Source organism: Zophobas morio, unplaced genomic scaffold (genome assembly GCF_036711695.1).
Source record: "Zophobas morio isolate AGI-343-1 ecotype UQ-CSIRO unplaced genomic scaffold, CSIRO_AGI_Zmor_V1 ptg000049l, whole genome shotgun sequence".
NCBI lineage: Eukaryota > Metazoa > Arthropoda > Insecta > Coleoptera > Tenebrionidae > Zophobas > Zophobas morio.
Genome location: NW_026972154.1, coordinates 1,701,561 through 1,723,431, shown reverse-complemented (window position 1 = coordinate 1,723,431; position 21,871 = coordinate 1,701,561). Strand labels below are relative to the sequence as shown.

The following is a 21,871-nucleotide window of genomic DNA, read 5'->3' as shown; positions in this document are numbered from 1 at the left end:
TTTAAGTGTAAATCTTGGGCAATAAAATTAATATTTTTACAACCCTCGGTAGAATAATTTATCGTGATATATTCTCAGAAATCGTGAAACGAGATTAAAATAACATGAGTTTCAACAAAAATCTGAAAATTTAAAGTTGCACTCTGGTGATTCCGGCCTGCCAGGCAGTCTTTGATCCTATAAGGGATTTAGATACCTTTCTTAGAAATTGTACTTATTTTGCCTTAAACGGAACCAGCAATTCTTCCCAAAGTGTATATACCTGCCGCACCGGGATAGACGATTACCGGACATGGTCATAAAAACATCGTAAGTCGATATTGAAGAATAATAATTTATGACAGGTTGCCGACAACAGACCTTCAGCACAGAATAATCGTTTCCGGTATTCTTTTGAAATATTAATTTTAATGCTGGAGATAATTATTAGATATACTCAAACACAATTTGGACACTGTAGTATGGGAATAAAAACAAAAAAAAAATATTCTTTTTAAGTGTACGTAATAAATATTGCACAATATGCGACACATTAAAGAGCGAAGCGATGGTCTATTTGCAGGAAAAAAGAAAATATTTTTCAGTCTTGAATAACTATGCTACAGTAAAATGTTTATTTTTTAAATTTAATACCACAATCCCTTCTTCTGCACCTGTGGAACGGGTGTTTAGTAGCGGAAAACAAATTCTGACACCAAGAAGAAATAATTTAGGTGACAATACGTTCGAAATGTTGTTAATTTTAAAAAGATCATTAAACAATACATAAAAAAATACATAAACATGTTTTCAGTTATTTTATTCGCCAAAGCTTCAAAAAATATCTGTTTTCTTGTATCTGCATCTAGATAGAGTTCGAAAAAATCGAAAACAATCTGTATCTAGATACTTTTATCTTCCACATATCGATATCTGTATCTAGATACTTTTAAAAGTATATGTCCCTAACACTGGTCATTAAATTCGTAACTGTGGAGCCGCCTTGAACGAATCCATGTTGGGCATCACTTAAATGATGCTTAATTTAGATAGTGTCATGCAAAAGAGATTCAAAGATCTTAGCGAAATTATTCAAAAGAGAAATAGGACGGTAGTTTTCCATGACCGACTTGTCATCTTTTTTAAAGAGAGGGATAATTTTGGATACCTTCCACTCATCAGGAAAAGTTTGTGTTGATAGTATTATGTTGTAGAGGTATGTTAGTGGTTTAGACAAAAATTATTAAATTTTAAGTTTTTTATTTTTAAGAACACTTCGTCTTCAGATATTTCAGTGACAGAAAAGTTATTGTTAGACACAGAGTCCCCGTTGTTAACTAGGCCAAAAATACTCGATGGTTGAAAAGTTGATTTAAAATAATTATCAAATGAATGTACAATCTGATTACCTCCAGAGACAGTTTCATTCGGGTAAGTCATATTGTAAGTGACACCGGAGTTCCATTTCTTTAACTTCACAAATTTCCAGATTTCTTTTGGATCCGATTTTATGTTTGATTCAGCTTGAGCCACAAAATTTCCACAGGAAACTCGAATTTCTTTATTGACAAGTGTAAATTCCTCACGATCGCTAGGTAATTATGATTTCTTAAATTTCTTCCATAATGAATCCTTCTTCTTAATTACCTTAACAGTCTTTGCTGAAAACCAGATCGGATATTTTAAGGAACGGAGTTTGGTTCTGGGCACAAAACGCTCCAAAATTGAAAATAGGAGTTCATAGAATGTCTGACAGGCTGAGTTAACATCATGATATCTGAGTTTAAAATTCCAGTCAGAAAGCAACAGCTCACTGTATAGTTCCTGAAAATTAGCTTTACGAAAATTGAAACAAAAAATTGAATCAGGGCTTAATTCTTTAGGTGATTTTGAAATGCTCAGATTATATGTCCAAGTTAAGGACGGATGGTGTAAGTTTTCTCTTACTAGAGGGTCATTTGCGTTAGAGGTGGTAATACACTCATTAGAAATTACGAGGTCATGAATCCGATAAGATTATTTGTAATATTATTACACTGATGTAAAGAAAGAAACGTGAGGAAATCCGAAAGGTGTTTCACAGACGGTGGTAAGTCCATAGAGTTATAAATAAATACATTTGAGTCATACAAATAATTACATTGGTATAGAGTTTCAAATAGCAAAGAATATTCATTGGTAGATGAGGCAGGGGGAATATAGAGCAAGAGAAGTTGAAGAATGCATCTCTGAAAATAAAGTTTGATGCCAATTAAGTCGACCGATGGCAGTGATGTTAAATTTATATTACTTAGATCTAATTTTACAGCCCTTATAGATGAATTAACAGCTATAAAAACACCGCCTCCTCTAGAAACATTGAATGTATCTTATTTTCTATCTGAATGGAAAACACAAAGGCATTATATTTGAAACACCTCAAATCTGTAACAGCGTCAAACATTGTGCAACCATTGAGGCCTATAAGTAGATGACCAGTATGTAAAAGTTTTTTGTAGGAATGAACATCAACTAAACATTCGGCTTGAAGAGTATTTTCAGATTTGGAAGTAGACCAATTTTTTTTTTTTAACTTCACAAATGGAATCGTTATCAAACAAATGTGGATTTTGAGTTAAGGCGTAAGTTGCAATATCATTTTTATCCAAACTTTAGGGAATACCAACAAAGGGTAGGCGAAGTAGAATGAGAGGTGTTTTTTTATGTTGTAAGTATCTAGAAGTTTATTGTTGGCGATATCTAAGAGTTTTTCGCTGTGAAATTTATTTGCACATTTTATTACAAGGCCGCCATTAGATACAGATTTAACGCTACTAATTTCAATATCTGAAGATAGAGGTTTAATAGAATGGAGAACATCTGACTTGGTTTGTTTAACTGTTTGGGACGAGTTTTTTGGTTTAATAATAACGCTGCAATCAGAAGAATTTTTTAACTTATTAGCACAACTAAGGTTTTCGTTAATAAGTAGGATGCAAAGTTGTATTAATGGAGCGCTGCAGAGATTCTAATTGATCTCGTATAGGCTTGAGCTCATGCGAAACAATAGTGTGAACATATTTCAAAAAAGGATTTTCGGCATTTAAAGGAGATGCTTCAGAGGGAGACAAAGTCGATGCAAATCACACACAAAATTTTAAAGTGAGGCGAATGCAAATGAAGACGATTAATCGTACTAATTTCTTCCTGCTTGATTCCCAGGCAACTGAAGTGAGAAAATTGTTTGCAAAGGTCACAAGCTATACTACACGATGCAGAAACAGGATCATTACAACCGGAACAGAAGTGATTAGATGCCATCGCGAAAACGCTAGGCCTAAAAGCAGACAATACTTCACAAAACTAATAGCATGCAAGGATACTCAAATGTAAACAAACAAAACTAACACAACGTATCCCAAACAGGTAATACGCCGACGTCCACAGAGAACACCGAGAAGCGTCATAGTTTAAATCAAATGACGGTTGCGGACATGGTAGAAGGAGACATGGTATAGGCATACGCATCTGGTGTGACGTCAAGTGGGGTGAAATTAGCGCGAAATTTAAAATACAATTCGTTATCCGACAACTAATTGACGTATTGGACAGAGCAATGACAACTCAAGCTGAAATTCCCTAGACTTCCCTAGCGAAGCTCACAAGAGTCACAAGGTCGTTGATGCCACCTAACGTCACAAATGGATGCGCAGACCATTTTTAAATTGGTACATCGGATGCCTATACCATGTCTCCTTCTACCATGGTTGCGGACTCCTCATTTTATGTTGGTAGCAGTGTTTGTCTCTAAATAGGAATAAAAGTAACTAGAAGATATGTCATAATATTTTCAACGACGCGTTTTATTTCCGACAAATTGACACTAGATTTACCAGAATATTACAAGCTGCTTACTGTTTTCTTCACTTTCATTCGGGTCACACGAATTACAATTATAGTGAAACAAGGTTTTTATTGGCATCGGCTATTTAAATTTGGCGCTTCCCTTTGGCGGTTGAGGACTCCAATGTCAATAAGGGTGGTTTTGCAAAATCAGTCTCTAAGTCGCATCTATATTAATCTATGGTTTGACGTTGTGTGGCCAATAAAGGAACTATCATTAGTAAACAAACCGATATTAACAAACTAAATTACAAATTAAGTAAGTTTGATAACAGCTCACCAATTGACTGTTACGCCAATAGAAGCGGAATGCATAAAAGTGTAAATTAAATGCAACTTACAAAAGAATGATAACCAAAAATGGCAAAATAAACTGATAATATTGAGAGCACACGTCACATTAAAGAAACATGATCCTATGACGCTTATTTATATGACGCTTTAAACTATGATTATATTTCGTCTTAAATGAACAGTAGTCACACTGATATGAATCGCACTGATATGAATTAATCTTCAAATGGGTCTTGACATGCCTTCTTAAATTAGTCCCAAATCTACTTTTATACGAACAGGTCGTACATTTGTACCACTTACCTTCCTTTTTATCCAAATGTTGAAAAATTATATGTTTTTTTAAGTACGACGGCAATTTGGTTTTGAATGAGCAATTTTCACATTCGTACCATTTAATTTTTTCTTCATCTGGATGTTTCACACGTAGGTGTACCTTTATGTATTTTTTGTACTTAGTTTTGAAACAACACTTTTTGCATTTGTACCACTTAACGTCATCGTCGTTCAAGTGTATGCAGTTTGTGTGTTGTTTTAAATTCCATTTTGTTTTGGCCTTGAACGGACATTTTTGGCACTTGTGCCATTCAACATCGGAACTATTGGTGGCATTCTCTTTCAAGGAATTCACACTTTGAGGATTTTCTTTCGTTTCCGTGCATGCTAAAGTATGCTGAAACGACTTTAACGACAGATTTGGCTCAAAGTAATATATGGCGCAACCGTAGTTTTCTTTGGTGGAATCGTCACTAGATGTTTCATCACTAGATGTTTCCTCACTAGATTCTCTCTGAGGGCCGTGATGTTTATTAATGTGTTGTTTAAGCACAAATTGCAGTTTCGTCTTAAAATCGCAGTCTTCACAGTGATAAGCTTTCATTTTGGCGTTGTCACAAGTAAATGTTTCCAGGGAGAATCAGTGTCGTCTCACGTGGTTTGCCGTAAGGAAAAGACAGGTTGAAGAATAAGGGCATAGTTTACAAGTGTGTATGTTTTCTCATAGAGACCTCCCACCTGTTGCGATTGCTTCACAATATTCCAAAGCCGATATTCTGGCCACCTAAAACCGGTTTATCACAGTGTGGAAGAATACTGGCATTTTTCTTACCCAAATCCCGTTGGAACACAGTTAAAACCGGAAATAATTAAATATTTCTTTATACACGTGTAACAAGAACAAACATAACCGCACAAATTAAAATCCTCAGTGCAATAGATTACTTTAATTTCGGCAATCGTGCCGACCAATCACAACAAAACACATTGGCGTCAAATTCAAATCAGCGCACATTCGAATTGTCCAAGCACGTTCTAATTGACATCAATTTTTGTTTTTTTAAATGTTCTTCAGTCCTTCTATTTTACGAATTGTTTTTGATTTTTCCGATATTTCAACTATTCCATTTTTATTTTTGATTTTTGTTGCAATTTTTCAAAGTTTCAACTTCAAATTTTTCACTTTTGAGCTTGGACAATTTTTAAATAAAATTTTTTACATATAAAATAACTAGCTGTTACCCGCAGCTCTGCTTGCGTGGATTTCGCAATTAGAACACATTATTTTTCATCTCCTTATTTATTTGTTGATTTCAATTTATATTATTTTTTGAGTTTGTGGAGTCTTCATTAATAATAATAACAATATATGTATAAAAGTTTTTGTCCTGTCCGGCTGACTGATTCATCAACATAACTACTGGAGCTATAAACATGAAATTTGGACAAAAGGTTTCTTTCGTAATGTGAAACAAAACTATTCTAACAAAAATATAATATAATAGTAACTATACTTAATACATATATTCTATTTATTTCAACCCAATTACGGAAATAAAAAATTATAACAAAGAACAAAATTAATTTGTTACTAACACAGTACTTCTTTGTATACCACATTCGTCGTAAGCTTTCCATGTGCTAGAATTACCAGACGACTCGCGGCACTCACTCTGGAACAGGCCACATAGAACTGTCCATGAGAAAAACAGTCTTCCATCAGGTCTATTCCGGCCATTTTCAATGTTTGACCTTGTGCTTTATTGATAGTTATTGCGAAGCAGACCTTCAGGGGGAACTGCAACCTGTTGAATTCAAATGGGTATTCTGACGGTATTAAAGGTATTCGTGGTACCTTTTCCCCTTGAGCACATCCCGTGATTATCGTGGTGGAGAGCCGTTATTTGCAATCTGGTGCCATTGCATAACTTTGGAGGGTCAGGTTCCTTAATAGCATAACTGGTGCGCCAATCTTAAGTGTGAGATTATGAGGGGGAAGACCAGCTGGGTTAAGCGTATTTAAAAACTCGACTGGATAATTTATAGCATCATCAGTTTGTACTACCGAATCCACGGATTTATATTGAATTTCTTCTCCTTCAAATGATTTTAACAAAAGATCGTTAATACCAGCCGCTCTCTCATTTTTAGGAGTCAAAATAGCACGTTCTCATAACCAGTCTATGGATTTTGCTTTGAGATTGATGATGTCGGGGTAAATTTTGTTGGTTAGTTCTGTAAGAGATTCTACTACTGTAGCCAGAGTTGGTGGTATAATAATCTTACCATCAACTGTAGGGTAATTTCCATCTCCTATTTGAAGCACAGTCTGTGCAAACTCACCAACGGTAGCATCATCTCCTAAAAGTACTCTCATATTTGTCTTTAAGGCGAGCTTCTTAATTTGGGGCCACAAATACGATGATTTTAAACATGACCTCACTTCATCGGCTCGTGTTCCCCTTGGTACGACGGGTAAGTTTTGTCGAAAGTCTCCAGCTAAGAGAACCGTAACGCCGCCCATCAAACTACCATTTTCTCTTATATCTCGCAGAGTTTTACTGAGAGCTTCTACGCCTCCTTTATGGGCCATAGTGCATTCATCCCATACTATAAGTTTTGTTTCTTTCAAGACTTGCGCCATATTGCTCTACTTTGAAATGTTGCACAGAGGTGTCTCTACACGCATTAGATTTAAGGGTAATTTAAAAGCAGAATGCGCTGTTTTACCGCCATCCAGCAACGTGGCTGCTATGCCAGAAGAAGCAACTGCCAAGGCTATCCCGCCATTTTTTCGTACTCTAGCCAATAATAATTTTAAAAGAAACGTTTTACCCGTGCCTCCAGGAGCATCCAAAAAGAATACTTGACCAGTGCCATTCTCGATACTATCTAAAACTTGGTTGTAAATTTGATATTGTTCTGTATTTAATAAACTTTCGTTGTTGGATACTACTTGAGCCAATAAAAGTGTGTCATAGCTAATCTCTCTGTTTTGTATGACTTCTTCACGTCTTTCAGGCTGAGGCAAACCATAATACTCTAAACATTGTGCTCCTAAAGATAAAACCGTATCTTCAATGGAACTCAGACACTTGTTGTACACTTCATTCATAATCTGAACACTGTCTTGACACTCTGACTGCACTTGACGTTTTATGTCCTCCGACAGACTGTTTTTATACTTAAAGCGTCTGTTACTTTGCAAAATATCAACAAAATTGAGAACAGGTCTCGTAGCTTAAAAGGAGAATCAGTAAGAGCAGCTTCTTCCATTGTAGCATTCCACTGCTTGTCATCTTCTAGCAAACCCAAAGATTTACATGATGACTGGTATGTGGGATAAACGACACCATCAATAGTTTTTAAATCCGAGAATGATGTTGGCCCTCTCACTTGATGAAGAAGAAGACGAAGGTAGTAACATTCGGCGTTATTAGGGTGGACGATGTACACTCTGCCCAAAGCTTGATCTTTTTTGACTCCCGGCCAACCATCAACATTGTTTCCACGTTTTCGTCTCTCAAATTTAGTACTTTTCCACACATAGTATGAAGGGACTTCAACATAGAGAAGGGTTTTTGCAAAATTATCCGTTTTGCAAAGATCAAAAAATGCTAGAAGAGTAGTTTTCTGTGGATTATTTACCTTTTCAGTCACATTATTGAAGTCGTTAGGATTAAAATAGACACGCTGGCCATTTTCCAAGTGCACTGCGAGATGAAAAACAGCTGGAAATCTTTCATGTATAGGAAAGGCCAGGATTCTCCAAACAGCTTCAGAGCTGCTAATATATCGACCACTTTCATATAATTTGACCTCATCATTGTCATTTTCAAGACCAAATGAGGCTTGGTTGGATCCTTTATTGACGTATTTGTATATATATTTAATAGATTTTACAGAGTTACAATACTCGATGTTGATGTGAGCAGCAAAAGTTCGAGACAAAACTGGATTATACGGTACCACCCATCTATTATCTAGGGTTACACCATGGATTTCAACCGTGAATCCACCATCCGCGGGAGCTCTTCGCCGATATTTAGGGTAGCCGTCGTCGCCTGTTTGGGTTTCTTTCAGGAGAATTCGAGGATATTTTTTGCTACAGCAACCTCCTTTCATATACGGGGATTTCCTCAAATTTCCGCAGGGCCCATGGATCATATTGGTTTTGATAATTTTATAAAGGATAGGATCCTTTTGAGGATCCGGTATCTCCGCACAGATAACATTATCTATATTAATCGCAGAAATTCGCTGCTCCAACCACAACAAAATGTGGATGTGTGGAAGACCTCGCTTCTGCCATTCAACGGAATACATAAAGCAACGCACTTTTCCAAACAAATTTCCTTTTGTTAGCAGTGACATAATTGCTTTAACTTTTAAATGAAATACCCGTGCTATAATGTCATGACGATCGTGTGGCTTTTGACCAGGCAGCAATGCATCTGCAATATCTTTCCATTGAGGATTGCATGTAAATGTGATGAAAAGGTCTGGGCGACCGTAATGGCGTACGTAGGTCGTTGCATCTTGAGTTCTTTCATGCATATATCGAGGTGATCCAGTAAACGATGAAGGGAGTACCACCCTATTACCAAGTTGAGTAATATCGGTGTCCTGCCTTCCTATCGCATCTTTCAAATGTACATAACTATCTGCTCTGAGGTATGCTTGGTTGTACCTGATATAATTCAATCTTTCCGTTTCTATTTTCGCATACATATCAACTAAATATTGACTAAAAAGGGTACGATAGTATAACAATCGATTTTCGTCTTCTTCTCTGACCATGATGCGATATGAATAAAAATTTAGCGCCGATAAGGTTTTTTGAAGAGATGTTTTTGTTTTAGGATCATATTGCGGTATGTCAATAGACTAACCATCCTCACCATAACAAAATAGGAGTGGGTATTGCAGGACGTCATATGAGCGGTGTAACTCGCTGATCCGATGCAATTTGTTATCGTGATTTTGTAAAACGATATCTCGCTTGTCGAACTGCTGTCCGACTATGACCAGAGCAACTTCACTCGTTGTCTATGCATTATAACGGCCTGTGTGAGCATTGGCTGGTTTTCTATCAGCGTGAATAACGACTTCAAATTTTTCACAATCTTCGGGTACTTTTTGAAGAGTTGTTTTCAGGTCCCTTATATATGAATTTTTCTCGTGCAACATCGCTTGCAGTTGTTTGACCAGATTTGGTTTCACACTAGAGAAATTACTGCATCTCAAATTTACCTCTCTCTCGTCTTCACCAATGAAGTAAATTTGAAAAAATTGAGGTTCTTGTTGGGGCAAGGGTAATAAGCTACCAACCAAATGATAAACCTGTCCCTGTACTTTAAACGTGGGCATAAAACCATCTTCCATTATTTTCTTAGCTCCAAAGGACGTCATCTGAAAGCAACTGTTATACTTTCTAATACCATCCATAAAATGAACCTGCTCTGGATGAAGACCCATAATCAAGCTGTGAAGAGGCTCTGGCAAGGATTTAAATGTTGGAAGTTGCACTTTACCACCGGGGCAACACATGCCAGGAGCTTCTTCTTTCCACTTATAAACAAGACAATGTATGCATTTGTGATTCATAGCACCTAGGGCAACAGTTTTATCAGTTTCATAAGCTAATTCAAGATCATACATCATTCCAGACAAAGCTTTAACTTTCCACGGAAGCAATCGTCTTTCTGATTGTTTTCCTGGATTATTCCTTTCATGCCGAAAAGCACTTGCTCTATGAACATCTGGATTATTTTGCTGGTAAGTCATCACTGCAGCGCGGTGAGCCTCTGGATTTTTCCGTTGATAAACCATGACAGCCTTACGATGAACATCCGGATTACGTTGCATGTACTTGATAGCGGCATCTTTGAGCTGTTTTTTTCTAGTTGCGTCGGTAAATCTAGCCCGGTGGTGCTTCTTTTTTTCAGTATCATTTTGAGAAATGAAACTTGGAATTAATTGATCCTCAGAAGATTGATAAACGTCGAAATGCCCATTAGAAAGATCGTGCGAAGTACTAAAACGCAATTTACATACGGGATTTTCTTCTATGCCGAATTTTTCATACAACTCTCCGTTATAATAAACCTCAAATACATATGGAAATATTTGTCCAGAAGCCACTAATTCGCACAAACCACCATAAGTATAGGACTGTGACATTTCGGCAAGGTAGTCAGCAGCACTGTTAAAATTATTTCCATCTCTGTCGTGGGATAGGATGGAAAACTCATCCCAACGCTCTACTACCCAGGCAACATGATGTCGTCTTTTTCACGTGAATAAATGGTCATCATTTACGTCATAGTGACCAAAGATTTCACGTGATATTGACGTACCAGTGACGGTCAAATGTCTCGTCCAGATGACGTCATTTTCTCACGAACTATTGACGTGATGTACTGACGTCTTAGAGTCGTCATTTTGTAACGAATTATTGACGTAATTTACTGACGTCCCAGAGACGGCATTTATTATCCATTTTAAGACGTTTTTTGTATTTTGATTTTTAGAAAAAAATATGCAATAAATAAAACGCTGAAATAATTTTATTTTTTTATATTATTTAGCTTAAATAAAATATTATAATTCGTTATAATCACCAAGTAAAGCCCAAAACAAAGTATATATTAATTAAAGTTAAAACAAATTAGTGTAAAAAAATTAAATTTACTACAATTTTGTACAACCAACAATGAACTTCAATAAACAAATAAAAAATATGTCAATTAAACAAATTAAAGATAAACCACTCCTAAAAACACAAACAAATCTACATACAGGTAATTACGAGTATAATTGGTATAAACAAAAAAAAGGATATTTTACAATATATAATCAAAAATAAACGTTGCAATAAAATATGCTATTTAAAGAAAAATCAGTTTTAAAAACACAAAGAAATCTATTTAGTTACAAAGAATATTAAAAAAAAAAAACTATAATAAACTATAGATGACTCTTAAAAACACAAACAAATCTATTTACAAAAAGTATTAAAAAAAGAGTAGAATAAAGGGAAAAGACAATTGAATCGCACTGTTGAAGTTACTTGATTGAAAATGCACTGTAAAACCACAGTATACATATGTAAAACTATTTAATTCACGACGACTTGACTGTCCCCAACACACAAAAAAGTACCGTTAAGAATTAATTCTGTTTTAACAATCATATCAATAACCTAAGTTTTTTAAGTTTGCCTCAATTTATTGAACTGAAAAGAAAAACCCGTTAGAGTGCCTGGATTAATGGAAATACAATAATTTTTGCATCTATGGGCAAGCATTTGACTATTATTAAGTTTAAGGAATTACAGCTTAAAGCAGAAGACAAATTCTGTATTTTAAAAATGCTAAATTTACTTGAATCTAACGGATAATCGTAAAATGGTTTCATTAACAAAAACGTACAGCCTATCAGGAAAATCTCATTGTCAATACTTTTTACAATGAAGCGAAATGTGTATGTGTAAATAGTAAGTTACCAAAAAGTATCGTAGTATTACAGGCATCTACCGGTATATAATATCCAATATTAATGTTATATATGTATATATGAATTCATTGTATTTTTTTAACTTACAAAGAAATCTGTTTGTTCTGATATGCAAACATAATCTTGTAATTCGTCAAAATTTGTTTATGTGTAATTTTTCTTTTTCAGTTGTCAGATTTGATGACGTTTCCATGTTGAAGATTTTTTCACTCATTTCCTTTAGCATTTCTTTCGTTTCTCACATGTGTTTTGTATATGTTTCAAATCTAAAATAAAATTATGTTCATTAGCATTAGTTCATAAAAAATTGCAGTAACATACCTTTGCAATATTTTATAGCGCCTCATATTCAAAAACAATCACCGTAAGTCCTTCATAATCAGTGGGAGTATCTTCAGTGATTAATGGTGGTCTTTCCAGCTTATCTGAAAAAACTGCTTTTGTTATCTACGTACAGTTATCAAAAATAACAGAAACACGTAAAAATTAAAATGATTACTTTATTAGATATCAACTTACCTACTATAAATAAGTACAACCCACACTGAATGACATAAATTTGCACAAAACTGCGTTAAAAATGAAGTGAGTAACGGATACACGAGAAAGTTTCGGTGGTTGAGAACCAACTGGAAATATTGGAATGCTTCTCTGTGAAGTGCAATAAACATAAATACCGAAAAAAGGGAAAGTCCGAATGCACACCCCAAACATCTGATGTATTGTATAGTAAATACGGATAAGAATAAATTTAATAAAACTGAATATTAATCACTCTCGAATTTTTTTGGTAACCGTCATCACTTTATAAACATCTTTATAAAATCAAAATTCGACTAAGGAATTCTTCAAAACCTTGTCCCGTTTTAGGGACAATGGACAAAGAATTTTTATGACTGTGTTTGTGTCGTTGGGTCTTTTCGCTCAACCCCAGATGTTCTATTTATAATTTGCCAAGCAGGTACTTACAAAATAACACTTCCAGAGTGAACAAGTTTTGAGAAATAATTATTTTATTAGAAATTATTAGAATGAAAAAACTTGTCTTTGGTGTATTTCTAATTAAGCCGTTGTATTTTTTGCTCGAAATATTATTATTATTATTATTATTATTATTATTGCACGCTCGAGCAGAGAGCTCACACTCTGTTATGCCCGCGTGAGCAACAATAGTTCTTGACTTTATTAAATTCAACAAATACAAATATTACAATTCAAATAGTTTACATATTCATAAAATGATCAAAATTTTTCTTGAAACTAAGTACACTTGGGCTGCACACTACTTGTAATGGGAGAGAGTTCCATGTGTCGAAAATACGGTTCGAGAAGAAAAACTGTCGGGTTCTGGTGCGAAACGCTTCTTTCTGGAGCTTGAACTGATGACCTCTAGTACGCACATCAGAATTCAAAGTAAACATGCTGTTCGTCGGAGGAACATTTAATATGAGTGCAATAAATGTTGCAATGGCGTCTCCTCTTGTTCTTCTTTGACCCAATGCAGGGCATTTCATGATTACGAGTCTCTGTTCATACGATGGTCGCAAAATGCCATAAGGTAATCGAGTCATACGCCTCTGAACGCCTTCTAACAGATCACTATCCCTAACTAAAATTGGATACCACACTAAATTAGAATACTCCAGGATTGGCCTTACATATGTTTTGTGTAGTTTTGCAACTGTGTCATGGTTAGGATTTTTAAACGTACGTCTTAATAGATATACCATTTTGTTGGCTTTACTTACTATTTTAGCGATATGTTGTGACCACGTTAAATCGGTGGTAATTGTTACTCCTAAGTCGTTCTGTGCATCTACTTTAGTCAGTGGAACACCATATATGAAGTAGTCAGCTCTTCATCAAGCATTGTGAAGGTCACTTTTTAAAGAATACGATGACCCACATCTAATTGATCATATAATCTATAAAAAATGACGAAGAAAGGACGGCCTTTTGACGTCATTAATTGACGTCAGAACTAAGTCATAAAAATCTCGTCATTTTCACGTGATTTTTTGGGCGAATGACGTCGCCGACGAGTTATGACCAAAAATTGACGTGAATTAGACGACAGTCTGCTGCTTGGGTACGTGTGTTACTATTATCTCCCGCACCTCCCGAACCATAACTTCAGTACCATATAACAGGTATGATATTGCTCGGAATAAGCAAGCTCCATCGCCAATAATCGGTACGACAGTATGTGGTACCATTGCACCGTTTATGTTTAAGACGTCGTCTTCGTTGATTCACTATTAAAGTCTCTCCAATTGGTTACAATCATCCGACTTGTCAAAAGGAAAAATATCAAAAGATGTCACTCCCTTCGGGAGTTACTGGAACCTGTAATTAATCCGTTTTGTTACGTACCAAAACAGTTTGTGCTTGAATTGATATTATCAAAATGTCCAAAACATATTGCTCTGTGCCTGCTTGTGGGATAATCAAGGATCCTAGAGACCACAAAATAATGCACAGATTCCCTTCAAACACTGTGAACAAAAGGTTGTGGTGCAAAAAGGTTTTTGATGCTACAAGTATAATATAATAATTTCTACATTTGTGGTAAACACTTTGAAAGAAGTTGTTATTATACAAATAAAAGACTTAAACCCGGCTCTGTTCCTGCTTTGTTCCTCCATGGTTCCAAGTCACCGCTACCTGTTCCTACTTCTTCAAGCTCCCCAGCAAGTACTAAACGTGACCCAGAATGCAGCTTCATAATTCCTGAGACACATTCCGATAACAATGTAAACACCTCAAAGAAAAACTTTCCTACTGCATATCCCTTTGCAGACCATCCACGCCCATGGCGTTGTGTCTTTGGCACCGGTACCGAAATTTTGCCTCTTTTTCAAATAAAAACTGAAATACATGATGTCAAATTGTGTCAAAAAATCAGACCACGACAGACATTTAGCTGACATTACAGATTCCTTTCCTTCCCGACGTATGCGCCCTCACATGTCACATTTAAGGGATTGGAGAGACTTTAATAGTGAATCAACGAAGACGACGGTTTAAGATTTCTACAACCATATCGAAAATATTTTGACAATTTGTGACATAAAACACAACCATCAACGCCGTTTGGCCTCACGCGTCCGACCGCAGACCGCGTTCGCATCGCAGTCGCTTACTCGGTGACGTCGCGGCCTCTATTTCCATACAACTTCTTAAATTTTAAAAGCTTAAGACTGATTTTTCAATAACCCTACCACGTACAACTGAAATACGCTTTACATTATTTGTGTTGAACAGCATTAATATCAAGTTCCACGCAAAAATTTACAATAGAAATATTTTTCCCATACACAATTAGACACCGCTTTTCACCCCCTTAGGGGTTGAATCTCGGAAAATGCTGAAATACGTGTTTCGTTATCTGTATTGAAGAGCATTAATACCAAGTTTCACGTAAATATTTACAACAGAAATGGTTAGGAAATAGTCTTCCTGTATAAACTTTACCACCGCTTTTCACCCTTTTAGGGGTGGAATTTCCCAAGTTCCTTTCTTAGTGGGTGTTTACATCACAAAAGGAAACTATTGTCCAAATTTCATGTTTCTAGCTGCAGTAGTTTAGGCTCTGCGTTGATGAATCAGTCAGTCAGGACAAACGATTTTATATGTATAGATAATCTCGGGTGAGAAGTTACAAACGTGAATCATAACTTATGGAAATCATCTAGAACTAGTGGTGTTAAATAACCGAGTATTTTTTGGTTAATAAACTGCCTTTACACTGGTTACACAAACTGTCACTAATTCTAAGTTATCGCAAAAAAATGGCGATCAAATTAAAGCAAGTCGCATTTGACAAAAACTAAAATATTAATTCAGGTATTTAAAATGAGTTACAAAAGCAAACTATATATTTCTCGAAATTTTCGATTGTAAATTTACACCTTTGATCGCTTAAAATACTTTTAAGTTTTGAAAACGTGCGTTCCACATCACAAGAAGTGATGGATGCAAAATTAAATCATCTACGTTTTCATTTAAGTATGTATTGTTAGTAGCATTTCCATTACCGCAAATTATGTTATTTACTGAACATATAAAATCGTATCCTGGATTCTTTTTTTATAGAGAGCATAATTTTTGGAACGCCATTTCCCCCACCTTTCCTGGTGTGTTTTTTAAAGATGTATACATTTTTTCCACAATTTCCATACTTTGGTTTAATTTTAAACCTATAGTTTCTAATTGTTCTATTGCATCGGCAAAAATTTTAAAGTGAGTTTTAATCTACAAGAGTTCATTTTTAACGTTTGCTTTATTCAGGAATTCCTGAGCTTGCTTGCTTTGTGCATCCGTGGCTTCAAATGACATTACCACCTAAAAATATTCAATATAAGAATGATAGTAAAAAACCATTATATATTTAATGACTTGTTTTAAAACATCAAAGTGTTCTGCATAAAATAATGCTGCTTGAATCCAAGTGCCCCACCTGGTTAATACATGTTCAGGTGGGAAAGGTGTATTTGGTTAACTGTTTTTATACAACTCTGCTCTTATTGGTGATTTTAAAAAGATTTTATTAACATTGCTAATTATCCCATTGACATCTGGATAATTCAGTCTAATTGTTTCAGACACTAAATGTAACCCATGTACCATGCATCTTTAGTGTGTTATATTTGCATAAAACACCTTCAAATTAAATAGTACCAGTTTTGATCAAGTATAAAACACCATCTGATACAAACCATTCAGCTTTTTTGTGTTCAGTTCCTTTTGGCCACAATAAAGCTACAAATTAACAATTAAATAAATTATAATAGTTTCAATGCTTTAAATTATCAACAGTACACCCAATGATTGGTTTATAAATCTCGAGATTGTGTTGCTATTAGTTTTATCAAGCTGCTGCAAAGCTAGTAGAAATGGACGGCCAGCTTCTTCAGAAGATAACGTTCCAATTACTAAATGGGCTATGTATACTACCAAAATTTAGTAGTGCAACAATTGACATAATTAGGGAAGAAGCTTCCAAAATAACTGCCGAAATGTGGGCCAATTGTGTACGACATTCCACAAAAGAAGAAGACCAGTACAGGGCACGGTTGATAACACCGTTAATTATTAATTTAGAAGAGTCGAGTGATGATGACAGTGACTATTTCGATCAATAAATAAGCAGTAGTAGTTAATAAGTAAATAGTTGTGCTGTAATAAAAAATGATTGAGTACAAAGTTACTTTGTTTTTACTTAAAATAAAAAACTCGAAAGGCGCAGTTGTCGGTAAATGCAAAACTCAGTCCTGCCCTGTGCTTTTACCAGAAAAGGTCTTTTCAGGTAGGTATCGGTGAGCGGGTTTAAGACATCCGGTTGTGACGGCCTATTGAATTATAATGGGAGTCAAATTGGTGTGAAGTCATAAACGCCAAATATCTTTGAGGATAGTATATCTTCCTAATCTGTCCGTCGTCTCATCGACGCTAATCCATATATCATTATTGCCAACAGAATTTCTAATTTGTTTAATTAACTGTAAATTATAAAATTTATGTTAAAAAGTTTTTAAATAAAAATTCTAGTGCTCACCATATCCTAATGCTTTTTCAGAGATTCACCTCCTTCCGGCTATAATCTAAATGAAATGCAGGCCAGCGTTGTCAGTTGGCGATACCAACCCGTACCATTAAACTCAAGGGCGTTGTTTACAACCCACTTTTAAACAATCTGCCAGCCAAACATGATTTCACGGAAAATCTCTATTGTGCAAGCACGTCCGCTTCGTTGGTCGTGGAATCCTATTTTAAGTCTTTTAAAATTTACAATTAGGTCGTTTAATTTACACTTTAGGTCTCTAACGGTAAATTAGGCATTTTAGGTAGTAATAAATGGACGTTAAATAAACAAAATTTTTAAAATTCGGATAAATGCAATGCCTGAAATAGATATAAAAAGGGAAACAACCTAAGATCCGAAGCCTTATAATCAGGTACGCTACCAAATCAAAATAAATTTAACCTAAGTAATATTAATATGTAACGCGTGGTTGCACCTACACCAGACAAACAAGTCAGGCTTCTCAACCAAACAGGTCTGCTGGTTGCCCATGTTTAACGATTCTCTTAATTCATTTTTCAAATTCAAATTATTCAAATGAAATTTCGTGCCGCTGTTTTTTTTTCGGAGCCAACTTTTAATTCAAATTACAAAACCAGATCACTTAATATATGCAATGTAAAAAAAAACATTTAAAATGTTTCTTAATCTTTATAAAAAGATAGTCGCAAAATATAACATATCAAATGCTAGGAAAAACGGACTAACAAAAAATAGATGTATATATATTCACCGTGATACTACCACACTCAACTAAGCCTCAACAAAATCCAACACCTGATTTTTATGATTGTAAAAAGATGGTCCACTTTTAGTTTTGTAAGGACAGTTGACACCATTTAACTTCAATTCTATCCAAATAGGTGCTTACTTATATGACGGTTTAAATATTCACTGAGTTATATGAGCAAAAATCACACGAATACTATTTGATCTTCAAATGCTTCTTTACATGCTTTGTTAAGTCAGATGTTGTCTTAGCTTTGAATGAACAGTCTCCACATTTGTACCACTTAATTTTCTCATCATTCAAATGTTTATAAATTACATGACTTTTTAAATACTGCGCTTGTTTGGTTCTGTAGGAACAATTTTGACACTCGTACCGCTTAATTTCTGCGTTGCCGGCGTCTAGATGCTTGATTTTTCCGTGTCTTTTTAAAGATGCTTCATGCTTAGTTTTGAAAGAACACTCATTGCATTTGTACCATATAACGTCTTTGTCGTTCAAGTGTAAGTTATTTATGTGGCGCTTTAAATTTACTTTTCTCCTAGATTTAAATGGACATTTGTCGCATTCATACCGCTTCGGCAAATGGCAATCCTGAATGTGACGTATTAAATATGTTTTGAATTTACTTTTGTGGGGACAGTCGGCGCAATAATACCAATGTATTTCGTCAGTTTGCTTGAAGTCGGAATTGGTTGTGATATTCTCTTTTGGAAAGTTGACATTTTGAAGATTTTCTTTATTTCTCGTGCATGTTAAAGTGTGCTGAAACCACTTTAACGAGAGATTAGTTTCAAAGTCGCATTTTCCGCAAACGTAGTTTTGTATGCGGAAATCCTCACTTGGTACATCCTTTCCAGATTCTTTCTTAAGGGCGTGATGTTTATAAATGTGTTGTTTGAACAAAATTGTTAATTCCGTCTTAAAATCACAGTCTTTGCAGTAATAAGCTTCAATTTCGGCGTTGTCGCAAGTAAATTCCTCCAGAGATGAGCGGTGTCGTCTCACGTGGTTGACCATAAAGAAAAACGAAGTTGTAGAATAGACGCATAGTTTACAGTTGTGAATGTTTTTCGATAAAGATCTTCCACGTGTTGCGATTGCTTCACAGTATTCTAAAATTGACATTTTGGACACCTAAAACCGTTTTATCACACAATGGAAGAACAGGGGCACTTCTCTTACCCAAAACTGACTGAAGCACAGTTAAAACCAGAAATGATTTTCTTCACACACGTGCAATTTGGGCGACCTAACCGCACAAATTAAAAAATCGAATGCAACTAGATTACATTAATTTGTCTACTCGTGCCGACCAATCCCAACAAAGCACATTGGCGTCAATGCAAACTGATGAATCAAATTTTATTGATTTGCAATTTTTGAAGTTCACAATATAAGCGTAAAATACCCCACCCTGCTTGTAATCCACGATCACATTAATTTTCAGAGATCATTATTTTCAAAGTGCATCAATATTTAAAGTTATTTTTAAGTTTTATCAGTATACTATTTTAAATTTTAATTGCAGATACTGATCCAATTCAAATCCACATTGGATGGAGACAGTTCATAAACAGTACCCACAAAAAATGAACACATTGTAGGTCCCTTTCTTATTAACGGAAATTTAACGTCTGACAAATACCTTCAACTTCCACAACCTCGACTTAGACAAATATTTCCCAACCATGAAAACCTAAATTTACTTGTAGAATCCATCTGAATAGGACGAAGGTGAGTAGTTAAGTGGCCAGTTAAGTCACCGGATTTAACCCCACTTGACTTTTTCCTGTAGGGTTACGTATAATCGAGTTTATGTAAATAGACCACAAAGGATCGAAGAACTCCAAGAAAAAATATTAAATGTGATTGCTGATAGTCCTCCTAAAATTCTAACACATATATTTGAAAACTTTGTGCAACGTATTTGCTATTGCCGGAACGCAAATGGAGAACATTTCAAACATTTGTTCTAAAATAATTGTTTTTTAAGTGTTAATTTGTCTTTTTTCAATAATGTAAATTTTATTTCAATTTTTCAAAAAGCTTACATAACAATGTATTCATTATTTAGAATCATTAAATCGTCGTACTGTAATTTGTAGAGTATTTTGTAAATTATTGGGAAACAGCATTTAAATGAATTCAGTTTCAATTTTTATATATACAATAATAAACTCGGGTGAGAAGTTCCAAACGTGAATAAAAACTAATGGAAATCATCTAGACCAAGTCTTCTTAAATAACCGGCTATTTTCAAAAATAGTTTTAATAGCTGCATATTTATCGGATATTTTACCGGATGTTTCCAGTTACTTATTCACTAACAATTTACTGTTATTAAATAGCCTGCCATTTACGAAAATAATAGCTGAATAGTTATCTGGATATTTTCGGCTGTGTATTCAGCAACAACACAATCCAGAATTCATCCAGAATTGTTATTAGAATAAGTTAAGTCCGAAGAAATGTAATTTTGCCACATACCTTATTTCGACATAAAAATTTACATCGTTGCCACCAAATTGAGTTAAAACCATATGAACAGTTAAAAATTTTCACGTAAACTGTGAATTTATAAACAGCGGAATACAATACATATGGTGACGAATTCGCTAAAACTTCACACACCTAACCCTTAAGAATACAGAATTGTTAATAAACTGTCTTTACATTAATTACACAAGGTGCCGCCAGGGTTTACAATAAAGAAAATGCAGTAAACAAAATTTAACTTACCCTTTCAACGCATGGCTACACGCCTAATCACCAAAACGTCGACATATCGAAGTAGTCGAAGTTTCGGGCATATCTGAAAAGACAAAGTGAACCTTTACTTCCAAAAAATCAAGGCTTTTCGGTGAAAAACAGATTGACCAATTTTTGAACAAGGCTCCTGAGGATAAATAAATATTTGATGATAAAAGTATAAATAATTCTGAGAAAGAGTAAAAACTAGATAAAAAAATATTGACTTGTAGGTTATTATAATATTGGGAGTAATGGACGAATTGGTGCATTTAAAGGTTCGTGATAAACCAAACATTGAAAATTGACATGTGAACAAAATTTGATAACCCGTGAAAATTTTACAAAGGTGACCGTGAACGGTGATCGTCAACAAGATGGATGTCGTGTTTTAAAATGGCGGAATGCGTTCTAATGCAAGTGGTGGACCGCGCAAGTGGAAAAATGCCTTGAATTTACGATACAAAAATATGGCCTCAAAAGGTTGTATTCTCTCTACTATAAAATCTCTTTCTTCTTTTTAAATGCACGATTATAAATTTCGATCACAGAAACATAGCTTGTTAAATGTACACAACAGTTTCCTCTCCTGGTAGGACACCCTCCGAATTTCTCACGTTTGCGGAATCCGGTGTTGCGAATAAACTGTGATATGAATGAAAGGAATTATCACTCTGGACTTGGGTCCAGCCCCGCCTACCAGAATTTAATAAAGCAAAAATAACGAATTAAGACTACATCGTGAATCGAAGTCCCCCATCACATACAAATAAAACATATGTACGTATCGTCGAAAACACAAAATGTCCGGTAGACACGTCGCTTTGAGAGGCATGTCCGCGTATAAACCTTCCAAA

General features: G+C 35.1%; 3 protein-coding genes across 3 annotated transcripts; all 3 read right to left on the bottom strand.

Annotated features, from left to right (window-relative positions):
* Positions 1 to 5,152: 5,152 nt before the first annotated feature.
* LOC135142550 (uncharacterized) lies at positions 5,153 to 7,075 on the bottom strand. The gene is made up of 4 exons (XM_064074267.1): positions 6,609 to 7,075; positions 6,304 to 6,390; positions 6,104 to 6,236; positions 5,153 to 5,215 (listed from the first exon to the last, which is right to left on the bottom strand). The coding sequence occupies exons 1-4, from the start codon at positions 7,073 to 7,075 to the stop codon at positions 5,153 to 5,155; spliced, it is 750 nt and encodes a 249-aa protein (XP_063930337.1).
* Positions 7,076 to 7,081: 6 nt separating this feature from the next.
* LOC135142549 (uncharacterized) lies at positions 7,082 to 9,231 on the bottom strand. The gene is made up of 2 exons (XM_064074266.1): positions 7,661 to 9,231; positions 7,082 to 7,604 (listed from the first exon to the last, which is right to left on the bottom strand). Exons 1-2 carry the CDS (start codon positions 9,229 to 9,231, stop codon positions 7,082 to 7,084), a joined length of 2,094 nt encoding a protein of 697 aa, XP_063930336.1.
* A 9,227-nt stretch (positions 9,232 to 18,458) lies between these two features.
* LOC135142548 (zinc finger protein 711-like) lies at positions 18,459 to 19,391 on the bottom strand. Its single transcript, XM_064074265.1, has one exon. It carries the CDS (start codon positions 19,389 to 19,391, stop codon positions 18,459 to 18,461), a length of 933 nt encoding a protein of 310 aa, XP_063930335.1.
* Between the last annotated feature and the right edge of the window lie 2,480 nt (positions 19,392 to 21,871).

Excerpts from the sequence above, each read along its gene's own strand:
- LOC135142550 (XM_064074267.1), bottom strand. The coding sequence starts at position 7,075 with ATGGCGCAAGTCTTGAAAGAAACAAAACTTATAGTATGGGATGAATGC. Across the intron at positions 6,237-6,303 it reads CACCACGATAATCACGGGAT|GTTGCAGTTCCCCCTGAAGG; the intron begins GTGCTCAAGGGG and ends TGAATTCAACAG. Across the intron at positions 5,216-6,103 it reads TCTATGTGGCCTGTTCCAGA|GTGGCCAGAATATCGGCTTT; the intron begins GTGAGTGCCGCG and ends AACCGGTTTTAG.
- LOC135142549 (XM_064074266.1), bottom strand. The coding sequence starts at position 9,231 with ATGGTCAGAGAAGAAGACGAAAATCGATTGTTATACTATCGTACCCTT. Across the intron at positions 7,605-7,660 it reads CCTTTTAAGCTACGAGACCT|TCTGTCGGAGGACATAAAAC; the intron begins GTTCTCAATTTT and ends GTATAAAAACAG.
- LOC135142548 (XM_064074265.1), bottom strand. The coding sequence starts at position 19,391 with ATGTCAATTTTAGAATACTGTGAAGCAATCGCAACACGTGGAAGATCT.